This window comes from Myxine glutinosa, chromosome 11, assembly GCF_964187855.1.
Source record: "Myxine glutinosa chromosome 11, kmMyxGlut1.1, whole genome shotgun sequence".
Classification (NCBI taxonomy): domain Eukaryota; kingdom Metazoa; phylum Chordata; class Myxini; order Myxiniformes; family Myxinidae; genus Myxine; species Myxine glutinosa.
Window position 1 is genome coordinate 44,080,560 of NC_136271.1, and position 13,466 is coordinate 44,094,025.

At 44.0% G+C, this 13,466-nt stretch overlaps 1 protein-coding gene across 1 annotated transcript in view; it reads right to left on the reverse strand.

Moving 5' to 3' along the window:
- The window catches only part of LOC137436614 (1-phosphatidylinositol 4,5-bisphosphate phosphodiesterase beta-4-like), a 159,763-nt gene that overhangs the window by 35,902 nt on the left and 110,395 nt on the right, over positions 1–13,466 (reverse strand). The window contains exons 22-24 of the mRNA XM_078786265.1: positions 10,981–11,032; positions 634–736; positions 333–497 (exon numbers count right to left, since the gene is read on the reverse strand). Coding sequence (XP_078642391.1) covers positions 333–497; positions 634–736; positions 10,981–11,032 — 320 coding nt within the window. The remainder of the gene's footprint in view (positions 1–332; positions 498–633; positions 737–10,980; positions 11,033–13,466) is intronic.

Genomic DNA, 13,466 nt, shown 5'->3' on the forward strand with positions numbered 1-13,466 from the left:
TCTTCATTGATTAAACTGTTTGGCAAAATGCAAAACAGGAGAGAATAAAGAAAACGAAACAAATGAGAGGAAATAATCAGGTCGAAATTAGCAGGAGAAATAGGGGGGTTTGTGAATAGGAAGTAGGGCAAGGGGAAAATGGTGTAAAGGAAGGAATAGGTAGGGGATGAGTGCAACATCAAAAGTGACCATAATGGAAAGTGAAAATCCTGAGACTTGGATCTATGTACTATGTCTCTGATGTGTGCAATACAGCATCCTATCTTCACAGCAAATATTTTTACATGTTTCATGTCTGTGTTGAATCGCAAGCAGTGATAATTATAACCCACCTTACGGAATACAAAAGGTTCTTCATTGTAAGCTGGATTTAAGCCATTGTTCATGACGAGACGTGTGCGGAACTCTTTGCGAATCGTATCCGTAGGGAGACCATACATGTCCACCTCCACATATGTTCCCACCTTCTTGTCTGACAGAAACTGTCCGGAGATTATCTAGTAGTCATTGGACACACAGTAAAAGAATGAGTGGATACCATGAAACGCTATTATTTTTAATTATTACTTTATTGCCTTGTCCTCATCTCCTTTTGCTTTTCTGTGCATCTACTATTGCCTTGATTTAAGTTACCTGAATAGAACAGGTTGCAGCTATGACACCGTCGACAGGAGTTTCAGAAAAAGGATCGAAAGTGCGATCCGGGCGTCGCATGAAATCTGGTTTGAGAAGGTACCTGAAAAAGAGTGGCCAATGGTTGAAGACTTTGAGCTTCCTTTCAAAGAGTTTCTGATTCCTATCACAAAGTCGATGTAGTCAAGTACTCAATCTATGATCAGAGTAGCTATAAATTGGACAATTTCAACCTTTATTTTGTCTATTTTTTTAAACACAGAACAGATCAAGACATAACATAGCAAAAAGAACAGCAGAAAGAGAAGGGGGGAATGCCAACAGCATGGCCGAGGGAGAAAATAAATGGAGACAGAAAACAAGGGATGTGTGGTTAAGGTTGAGGGGTAGGGAAGAATGCAGGGGTGGATTTGGTGGAGGAGAGGGTAACAGGTGTCGAGAATATCATAATTTTGCATGAGGGATGATCTGACATGGTGCTGAACAGTTGTCTTGAAGACCTGGAGGAAAGAATGAGATTAAAGAGAATGTGGAAGTTGGTTCCACAGGTGGGAAAAAGAGAGGAACAACTAAGTGGATATGAGCAGTGTTTCTGGATTTTGGGAGTTTCACTAGAAGGCAGTTGCTGGTGGACCGTACGTGTCCTGCAGTTATCTGGAAGGGAAATGGCATGGAAAGGGCAGAGGGTGCAAGGCTAGAAAGGAAGAGGAGGAAGACAGAGAGACCAACGACCTGTCAGCAATGGGGAAGTGATACGCCCATAGACTCGACTTCATCTCAGGAGAGTCCAATGATCTTGAAGGCCTTTGTTTCCACTGTGTTTAGCTGAGTAAGGTGTGAGGCAGGAGCACCAGCCCAGAGGGGAGAGCAGTACTCCAGCAAGCTGCGGATGAAAGCCTGGTCGGTGAATAGGAGTTCAAGCATGCCAACGAATGACTGCACAACGGAGGATGCCCAGTCGGCGACTGGCTTTGGAGACGAACTTGAACATGTGGTTTGCCCAAGAAAGATCATGGATGAGAGTGAGACCCAAGAGTTTGAGTGACTGAACTTCTTCTTCAAGGGTTGTTAAGAAAGTAGATGGTAGGGTTTGCAGTATGGTCCTTTTTGCAGAGAGAGAGACTGACTGTTTCTTCCTTTTATTACAAGAGTACAAAAAATCAGTAATGTTCAGTCATAAAGAAACAAAGCACAATAAAAATGGTCTCAAGGAAAAATTATTATCAAATCATCATCATCAAGTGTGCATATGACATCATTAAAAACCCACTTTTCTTTAAAACATGTTAAATTCTTGTTCATTTTAAAAAACCGGTACTCTAGCTTTAGTCTTGCATTTACAAGAGCCTTAAAGGTGAGCAGTACATCATATGACGAGTCAGAAGCGTTTCCCATTTTTTTCTTTCTGGATTTATAAATTGCAAACTTGGCCTGGCCAATTAAAAAATTCATTAAAACCACATTTCTAAGGGAAGACGGTCCTAAAACACCATAAATAAAAACATTGTGATTGAAGAGGGAACCAAGCTTCACAAAGCGTTCCTGAAGGAATGTAAAAAGAGGTTGCAATCGTTCACACTCAAGGTATATATGCGGTAGGGTTTCAATGGATGCACAGAAAGGGCATAGATTAGAGTTAGCAGTAGAAAACCGGTTCAGTAAAACATTATAAGGTAAAATCCAGTGTACAAGTTTCCATTGAATATCTCCAACATACTTTGGAGTAGGCAAAAGATAAAAACTTCGCCAATTGGGGCAATTGGGGGGTATTGGGGGTAAAACATCCCGCCATCGAAGCCTCGGGTGCCCAGAAAATGTTTTTGCGTATAAAATTTTAACGTACGCGTTGTACAAAGTTTTCTTTGGAAAGGCGGGAAGGGATAATGCAGTATCATCAGGGCTGTTCAGGCCAGGGGACAGATTAAGTGGCGGGCTGAAGACTAGGAGTTTGGGGAAGTCACCCGCTGTTTCCTCGGGGGAAGGGCCAAGTTCCTCGCAGGTATTACGATACGTTGTGGATATCCCTTGAAGGAACCGAGAGATGATCCTGACAGATTTTATTCCGGTTTTTTGTGCCACAGCGGCAGCACTCAGCCGGTAGCTCCCAGACTCTGTCATGAGGTCTTTCACTCGCAGCAGCTTGGCATCAACAAAGCGTTGAACGAGTCCCCTATTATTCAAGCTGTTTTCCAGGAAGGGGTTGTAGCATAGGGGCTCATTCATCAACATTTCCATGTTGTATGTTGCCATTTCACGGGAAAAGGACAGGGCTTGCCAGGCGTTCATCACCCCTTGGTAAAAGGTGGGCAGCAAGGATGAATCGATTTGATGAGGGTTCATCAAGAAAAGTTCTCGGTCGTAACCCAGCTTGCATGTAAGCTGTAATATGCAGTTAGCCAGAGGCCTCCAGAGTAGGGCTTCATCTCCATATACAAGTTGGCGCACGATATGAAGCCGGAAGACCATAATCCGGCTGCGGATATCAATAAGACCTTGGCCACCTTCAGTGAGTGGTAAGTATGCCACGGGGGGTTGGAGCCAGTGTTTCCCGCTCCAGAAAAAGTCGACAATGCTCTTTTGCAGTGTAATAAGAAGGCTCCCGGGCGGTTGTAGGCATATCATCTTATGCCATAGCATAGAGGCGACAAGATTGTTAATGACGAGAGTTCTTCCGCGGTACGAAAGTTGAAAAAGAAGTCCTTTCCAGCGGGCCAGTTTTGCCATTACCTTGTCTGGTAATCCCACCCAGTTCTGTTGCTCAAAGGTGTTGTCTCCGAGGAAAATACCGAGGTATTTAATGCCACTTTTCTGCCAGTTCACTCCTCCTGGTAGGACAATTGGCGGGCAATCTCCAGGTCCTATCCAAAGGGCTTCACTCTTCTTCCAGTTTACCTGGCCTGAACAAGCCTGACAATATGTTTTTAGTGCTTGAGCCACCGCAGTGACGTCAGCACTATTTTTTATATAAATACAGACATCATCTGCATAGGCAGAGACTTTTAGCGGTGTGGTAAGAATTGATCCAGTGAAGCCAGAAATGTGCGTACGTAATTGGAGCAGAAGAGGTTCGATGGCAAGAGAGTATAAAAGTCCAGATAGCGGGCAACCTTGCCGTACTCCCCGTTGTACAGCAATGGGGCTACACAATACTTGATTAATTTTAAGAACACTGGATATATTACAATACAAAAGTTTAACGTACGAGATAAAAATAGGTCCAAACCCAAAATTCTCTAAAACTCTAAAAAGGTACATGTGGTCAATACAGTCAAAGGCTTTTCCTTGGTCAATAAAAAACAGACCAACATTCATATTAAAATTGTTACAAAACCGAATGGTATCACGGATAAGAAAGATATTATTAAAAATAGTATGTCCAGGAATACAAAAGGATTGATGTTCTCCTATTAGTACATTCATAAAAGGTTTCATTCGATTAGACAAGGCTTTGGCTAAAATTTTATAATCCGTACATAAAACAGAAATAGGACGCCAGTTCTCTATAAGTTGAGTGTCCGCTTTCTTAGGAATTAAGGTGGTGACTGCTCTCCGGCAACTCCACGGCAGTTGTCCATCCTCTAAACATTCATTCAATACCCGCAGTAGGTGAGGTCCAATGGTGTCCCAAAAAAACTGGAAAAATTCACTTGTCAGCCCATCCAGTCCAGGGGCTTTATCAGGTTCTAAGGCCTTCAAGGCAGCGGTGAGCTCAGGTAACCTAAGAGGATCCTCCAACTGCTGCTTCTGATCCTCCGCCAATGTTGGAAGGTTAGAAACAAGTTCCGATATTGCATCCTGGTTAATGTCATGCCGCATAAACCGTTGTTTAAAATGTTTCCGGGCACATTCCCTGATTCTGCCATCTTCATAAAGGAGTTCCCCATCATGGAGCAAGCGTGTAATCATTGACGAAGAGGCCCCCCTTTTAAGGCTGAAGAAGAATTTGGTTGGAGCATCAAGGTCGTGTATGTACCTCATCTTCAGGCGCAATAAAGCATTTTGTGCTCGCCTTTCGGATATGGAATTCAGTAAGGCCGTTTTTCCATGGATTTGTTGCCTCATTCCCTGGTAGCTCACACTTGCGGTTCCCTGAAGCTGTTCCTGTAATTCCAGGATTTCATCTTCAAGTAAGGTTGTGGTTTTTCTTTCCTCTTGAACACCATACGCACGATATTGTTGGCAGAATAGTCTGATGTGCGTTTTGGCATTATCCCACCATTGTCTGAGGTTTGAGAAATTCCCTTGGGAGGCAACCAGAATATTCCAAATTTCTGGAAAAATGTCCTTAAAGGTACTATCATCAAGTAAGTTGTTATTAAATTTCCAAAAAGCACTCTTGTGTTTCGGGCAGGGGGCAGAAATTTTGAGAAATGTTGCGCTGTGGTCCGAGAATCCTGATGGGCAAATTTTGGATGACAGAACGAGGCGTTCAAGTGAAGGATTAATATAAAACTTGTCCAAGCGAGCAAGTACAATATTACCCTGAATGCATCGACACCATGTGTATTGCCTGATTGATGGGTGCTGTACCCGCCATATATCTGTCAAATTCATTTGTTTTAAAAATTTGGTGAGAGGGATTGTGGAGGCAGGATGGGGCTCTGCACTGTTCCTGTCTAGTTGGGGTTGAAGGGTGCAGTTAAAATCTCCACCCATACAAACATGATTGTCTCGGTTTTTTTAGGGCGTTTTGGCTGTCGAGGGACGTTAGGTGTGTCCCAAGGTCATTAAAAAAAACTCGCCGAGCTACAGGCGTACTTGGGGCATAGATATTAAAAATAGTATAGAATTTTCCACAGTAGTGGAATTCTAGGGATGCTAGGGATCCCTTGTGTATTTCGTCGAATTTAAGCGATGAAGGCGAAAAGGAGGGGCTAAGAATTATTGCGACACCGCCTTTGCGGGAGTCACCGTTACTAAAGAAGGACAGGCCGGGGAAGAGCCTACACCACTCTGCGACACAGTAGTCGTTGGCATGGGTCTCTTGTAAGAGGGCAATGTCAACTTTCTTCTGTAATAAAAAATCCCTTACTTGAACTTTGCGGACAGAGCTACATCCTCCGTTAATATTCAAGCTACAAATGGAAAAACTCATTACAGCTATAAGGAGGAGTGACCACCACTCAATTTTTTGATAGCAGTTCATTCTTAGCTTTTTGCGACCACTTCTTTAAACGGTGACGTTGGGAGGAATTGAAATTAAAAACGTGGGGCCGTTTTACCATCAGTCTAGCGGAATGTATAAAATCAGGTAGCTCCGGAAAAAAGGTTTCTATTACAACATTCCTTTTTCGGAATGTGTCCTTAAGAAACCTTTTTATCTCGGAGGGAGGGATTGGAGGGATTTCTTCTTCCTTGAGGCTACCACATTCACTAACAGAGTCATCTATATCAGATGGCTCAGATGGTGTGTCACACTGGTTTTCATCATTTATCTCCTCACCGTCATCACATCCCTCCACGTTATCGGATGGGGCATAGTCCATAGAGGGGGGGGGGGACGGGGAGGGCATCTTCAGGGGAGCAGGGGGGGGGTACTAATTTTTGCGGTTCAACCATATCAGTTTCTAGGTCAGTAGACAAGGGCGAGGATTCATCCACATCTATGTCCTCCAATACCGAGAAACGATTTTCTGTGACGAGGGACAAATCTAGGCCAGAGAGGGGGGGCTGTCGGTTTTCAGTTGTAGGTTTTTTAAAGAGATGACCGTTTTCATCTGTTGTTTGCAGATGTCTTTTTCCTTTTGGGCAGACTAATTGAAACTCGTCCTGGTTAGTGGGAAGAGATTGCAAGGGTTTGGGGGGAGGGGGGGGAGGGAGGACGTGATCATCGGGAGGGGATTCCCATCGGCTACCACGGCGGGAGAGGTAGGATCAGTTATAGCAGGCAACAAGCTGTGATTGGACGATGTCGCCTGGGGGGTGAGATCTATAGTTAACAGGAGATGGCTGCAATTAGATCCTTCAGTAGAGGGAGGGGCCCCTGTTTCAAGGGGAGGGGAAGGGGGTACGGCGGGGGGGTTTGGATTGGTGGTAAGAGGGCTTGGGTCGGTGGTGGACAGATTGGGATCAGTGGTGGTAAGGCTTGGGTCGATGGTGGGAAGGTTCGGGTCGGTGGTGGGAGGGCTTGGTTCGGCGGCGGGAGGGCTTGGTTCGGTGGTGGGAAGGCTTGGGTCAGTGGTGGAAGGGTTTGGACCGGTGGTGGGAAGGTGGGGGGGTTGCTTATTCCCGGTTCGGAGGGGAGGTTGCACTTGTGGAGAATTCTCTTTTCGGGGGCAGTCATGCTTAACATGCCCAAATTGTCCGCAGCCAAAACATTTTAGAACGTTGGTGGACACGTACACTGTATATTCGTTCTGTTGATGTTTTAATTTTATTATAAGGTTTAAATCCTTCTGGGAATTTTTTAAAATCATAAACACTTGCCGCCGGAATGAAACCACGTGCCTTAAATCGTTGTTTCGTGACCCAAAGGGAATCATGGAGATACGAGACACGATGGTACCGTATCGGGACAACTCTTTAATTAGTACATCGTCGGATACAAATGGGGGGCAATTTGATATCACGACTTTTATCGCTGGGCTATCTAGTGGGGAAATCATTACAAATAAATCTGGATCGATTGTCAAACCCTGTTCGACAATTTGTGGGACACAATCCACGTCGGACAAAAAAATAACGATCCGCTTGTTCATCCGTGAAGCGGCAACAACCTTGTCGATCCCGACAACACGACCGGTTGCGAGGACAACGTCCTCGACACTAACCTCACGTTCCGGAGGTACACAAAAGAACCCGTGCTTACGGGTCAGGCTCTGAAAGGCCGTAAATCGAGATAGTGCAGCTGCCATGCTGGAACAGCTGCACTTACAACCCCTCCCCAACTCGGGGAGGGTGAATATATAATACAATCTTCCCTACCCGAACTCCGGGAATGGGAAGCAATCAGACCTCTCCGATTTCCCTAACTTCGGAAAAGGGAGGCAACAAAACAAACTGAAGGAAGGATAAACGAAAGGAAAAAAAGGAAATAGAGGTTTAAGATGAAGGAGCAAACACCGATCGGGCGACGCCCAAAAACGGCGAACCCTTACCAGCGATCACCCTGTGCTCTCCGGCTCTCTCTCCCGTCTCAACGTATATGGGAATCACCAGGAAGACTCCACAAACAGGTACAAGGACACAGAGGGGGGAAAACGGGAGGGGGGGGATGGAGCAACAACACAGAGCACTCACAGGCCTCCACAAGCAGACGCCATGACAGTACAACCAGCATACAAACGACCAGCAGGGGGCGCGAGAGAGAGAGAGAGAGAGAGAGAGAGAGAGAGAGAGAGTTAGTGTGGGATTTCTCAGGAATAAAAAATAAAAAACATATACGAAGTGTTTCACCAGTTTGTGATTTTGCCAAGGTCTGAGGATAGGAAAGAGGCTGCTCCATGTCTATCTGAAGGATGTCAGGGCATAGGGTGTAATCATCAGCAAAGAGATAAAGAGGATTTTCCAGAGTCAGAGAGATGGTTGATGAAGATTAGGAATATAATAGGGCCGAGAGCACAGCCTTGAGGCACTCCAGCCTTGACACGGAGAGGAGATCTAAAGATTCCATTGAGAGTCACACATTGCCTATGAGAGTAGAGGAAGTGAGTAACTCGAGAGTAGAGTTGTCTAGTAGGCCTATGCCAAAGGCAGAGAGTTTGGAGAGAAAGGCCAGATGCCAGCAATAGGTGGCATGTTGGGCTAATATGTTCTTTCTGGCCAGCAATAGGTGCCAACCAAGTCCAACATTGAGCTAATAAGTTTCTCAAATGGCATTGAACCAGTATTAGTCAGGTTCACTATGTTTTTTCGTTCAAATTTTTTGGAGATTAGCAAAACTATACATTTTTGGAATATTCAGAGCATGAGGAATCCAAAAATTAATGTTGGCATTTGCGTAGACACCTTTGTGAAAATGACACTCAGGACAGTGATGAAGATCTGTAAAGGCATATACCTGAACGATATAGACCTAGTAGATCCTGTGTATAGGACTTATAGTTCAATCTGAAACTAACAAGGCTGCTTTCTTCCTTTATAAACCCATACCTATAACTTCAAAGGATTTGCAATATCATGTATTATGTAATACAGTTATATCACAAATATAAAGACAATGGTTTTCAATTACCTTTGTTTGTTCCTTTTCTATAATCCTGAGCACTATTTTGAGGCCTTTATTGGATTCCTTGACCCAGAAAACATAGGATTAGCATATTTAATTAAGTTTCTAGGTTGACTAGAAGCCGAGATAGCGCAAAATATGTATTTTATGGCGGCCATTTTGAAAATCCCAAAGGGCAGCCATGCAGGTGTCTGTGCAAATGCCAACATTGATTTTAGGATTCTCCATGCTCTGATGATTCCAAAAATGTACAGGTTTGCTGATCTCCCAAAATTTTGAACGAAATTATATTTGTTAACATAGTGAAACTGACTATATCGTGCAGCAATGCTGGGCAATTTTTGGATCAACATTTCTTTGTTGGCTGAGAATTGAACAAAAAACGGACATCCTTGATAGAGTGTACTGTTGCATCAAACGCCCGGCTAATAGGGCTGCAGATTGAGCATGAAAATGAGGGTGAAGTGGCAACTAGCTTCCTACCAGCTAATTTTGATATTTTTAAAATAAAGTATGGGCCCTGACTACTTCACACACCAAAAATACCCAGAATCCCCTTGGGGGAACATGTTCAAGTGACGTCATCAAGATGGCCTCCATTTTTATTAAGTTTTTGTATTTTATTTTTACATTGAGGGTCCCTGTGTCCTGATGTTATGGATTCGTCACTTCCGTTGTGGTTCTCATCCACTGTAAACATTTTTGGTTGCATGTACTATTATATTGTTATCGTTTAAGTGAATTGGAGATAGCTGTTTTCAAAAGGTAAAAAAAGTTAGTGTTTTAAAAGAAACCGGAAACCGGATCGGGAACTGGACGACGAAAAGAATAGGAAGAGGAAGAAGCGGCGGAGCGAGTAAGGTGGAGAAGAAGCCAAGCTGCTTTGAGGTCTTGAGCAAACACTGGCGAACGGGGGTCACAAGTGAACTTTGGGTTTCCTGGGAAAGGGATTCCTGCGACAGAGTTGTTATCGCTGTGACAGATAAACCTGCATGACAGGTTTTGCGGTTCATTCCGAAGAGAATCGCTGGAGTGCCGTTACATCTCGAGTACGGGCCGGTTGGCCATTTTGCCTCGTGCCCGATTTCGCATCGCTCCAGGTTTTTCACCTCGCTCCAACCATTTCAACGCATCCAGCCGTTAGCCTGGTTTGCATGTGTAACGTGGATTTCGAGTGGGAATTTGCGGTTCGCCGTGTGGGGAGCCGTTGAACATCCATACCCGAAGGTGTGATTTCCCAGTCGCCTCTTGAGGACACCTTTGCCCATCTTTGGCAGTGTGACTGTCAACCGAGCGGGATTCTGGTCTCGATACGACATCGTTCTGACGATCACTGGAGCGTGGATTGACTTTGGCTTGATGCCGGCATAGAGACATTGGGAATGTTCTTTTCACTCACTTGGAGCACAGTGAGTTACATTGTATGAATATGATGGTACCATCATAGGAATGATATATTGGTTGTATAATTGATTAATATTGTTATTGTACTGTTATTTTTGTGTGACCTTAATACAATACTTGTTTGTTGGTAACAATTGGTGTGGTTTCACCATTGATCTTTGACACACAGAATAACACATCTTTCTGCCGTGACTCCTCTCGGGGCTCGGAGGTACACCGTGACCGGGGTTTGGGGAGGAGCACATAACACTGATCTGTAATAAAATGATACTAGCATCTGATTTAAAAATTCTATTTACTAATATTAATATTGAATAATATTTAAAAATAATATTATTAATTATATTTAATAATATTTAAATAATATTTAAATAATAAATTAATTTAAATGCATGCATTGCAAATGCATGCATGCATGCAATGCATTTAAATGCATTTAAATTAATTTAATAATTTAATTTAAATATTTAAATAATATTTAAATAATATTTAAATTAAACGCAGCTGATGCATTAAGATCAATTTCTTGGGTCCTCCACCTGGCCTTGCCTGCACAGAAGGTTTACATCATACCATCCTACCCTATTCTGCTTTCAGCTTTTCCATCACCGCGTCATCGGTGCACATCTTACCATACCACTTACTTCTGACAGATCTCTGACACAAGAGTAAATCTAAGCTACTCGGCACACGGTCCATACTATTCTTAGCACCATCTAGCTGTGGATTATCTCCATCCGCACACCCTCCAGCCCCTACCATGTAACAGTACTTACCCACAAGATCCATTATATTCAAACTTTCCCTGATTCAGCTGCATGGCCAGATCTACAAACACACATGACAAACATGCACTAATATTACCAGCATGAATCTCCAACAAGTATCTATCTATAATTCCAGTAATCTCTGTCTGTACGTCTGTACGTCTGTTTGTCTGTGACCGCTGTTTCTCGACAACCACGGGTCCGATATACTTTTAACTTGCCAGGTATATTGCTGGGGACCCGAGGATGTGCCTTTTCAAGGTTTCATATTAATCGGACAATTACTTACCGAGCTATGTCCAAAAAACGATTCAACCAATCAGAGAGCAGCGAGCTATCGCGTGTGCCGAACGTGGAGGACACACTCTGCCTCGGATGGCACATTTGAGAGCGTATTCATTTATTTCACGTTTGCAAACTATGTTGGCGTTAAACTATGTTTTAAAACTAATAAAACCGAATTTGCGATTCATTCGCTTTCCTGCGCGTTTGTGCACGCGATGGCGATTTCTTTACCAAACTCCGGAAGCCGTTCGCTTTGGACCAAACCATTGCATGTAAATAGAGGGGGGGGATTGTCACCGTACTCGCAAGCCGTTCGCTTTGGACCAAACCATTTCATGTAAATAGAGGGGGGGGGGATATAATTTTAGATATAGATATAGTACGGGCAATGCCCTAGTCTATCTATAATTCCAGTAATCTCTGTCTGTCTGTACGTTTGTTTGTCTGTGACCGCTGTTTCTCGACAACCACGGGTCCGATATACTTTTAACTTGCCAGGTATATTGCTGGGGACCCGAGGATGTGCCTTTTCAAGGTTTCATATTAATCGGACAATTACTTACCGAGCTATGTCCAAAAAACGATTCAACCAATCAGAGAGCAGCGAACGATCGCGTGTGCCGAACGTGGCGGGCACACTCTGCCTCGGATGGCACATTTGAGAGCGTATTCATTTATTTCACGTTTGCAAACTATGTTGGCGTTAAACTATGTTTTACAACTAATAAAAACGAATTTGCGATTCATTCGCTTTCCTGCGCGTTTGTGCACGCGATGGCGATTTCTTTACCAAACTCCGGAAGCCGTTCGCTTTGGACCAAACCATTGCATGTAAATAGAGGGGGGGGATTGTCACCACTCGCAAGCCGTTCGCTTTGGACCAAACCATTTCATGTAAATAGAGGGGGGGGATATAATTTTAGATATAGATATAGTACGGGCATGCCCTAGTATTATTAATGGCATTAATTAAAATGTTCTATTGATTAACGATGTGCAAATTAGTTTTTATACCATTGTACTGATGTCAGTTTTCATTTTCATTTATGCATGAGCAATTGTGTTTTTTCTCCCCAAGCAAGTCTTATAAATAAGCCAATTCTCACACATTAGTAACCAACCATGGGGGAATCACAGACTACATCGAAAAGAGGAAATCCCATTCACCTGTCAGCCTGCACCATGGAACCTTTGCAAAACCAATTCTAGGACTGTACTAACCTGCGACCAGACATTTTGTCATATGAATAACGGATTTCAACAAGCATTAAAATCATTTAAATCTTTAAAATCATCAAAATGAGCACTTTATATTGCAGCAGTCGCTTTCATGGAGAGTAATCCTGAGGCTTTCAAATGAATTCGCAGTTTCTGTCGTTTGCAAACTACGAAGCTGCGTGCCCGTCACTTGCTTTTTTTTACAAATGGAGATGCTGTACGAGTCAGTATCCGTTCCTTATGTATTAACGATGTAATCTATTTTTCATTTGATTTTGTTTTTTTCAGCCAGTTTTATTACTTGATCAAAAAATTCTGTCACAAGTTAGTGAAAGGAATTTCCCAAAAGAGACAAGCAGCAGCCTGGGATCTCTGATGCAGGCTGACTGATGCAGGCTGAGAGATGCAGGCTGACTGATGCAGGCTGACTGATGCAGGCTGACCGATGCAGGCTGACTGATGCAGGCTGACCGATGCAGGCTGACTGATGCAGGCTGACCGATGCAGGCTGACCGATGCAGGTTGACTGATGCAGGCTGACTGATGCAGGCTGACCGATGCAGGCTGACCGATGCAGGCTGATTGATGCAGGCTGACTGATGCAGGCTGACTGATGCAGGCTGACTGATGCAGGCTGATTGATGCAGGCTGACTGATGCAGGCTGATTGATGCAGGCTGATTGATGCAGGCTGATTGATGCAGGCTGACTGATGCAGGCTGACTGATGCAGGCTGACTGATGCCGGCTGACTGATGCAGGCTGACTGATGCCGGCTGATTGATGCAGGCTGACTGATGCAGGCTGACTGATGCAGGCTGACTGATGCAGGCTGATTGATGCAGGCTGACTGATGCAGGCTGACTGATGCAGGCTGACTGATGCAGGCTGACTGATGCAGGCTGATTGATGCAGGCTGATTGATGCAGGCTGACTGATGCAGGCTGACTGATGCAGGCTGATTGATGCAGGCTGACTGATGCAGGCTGACCGA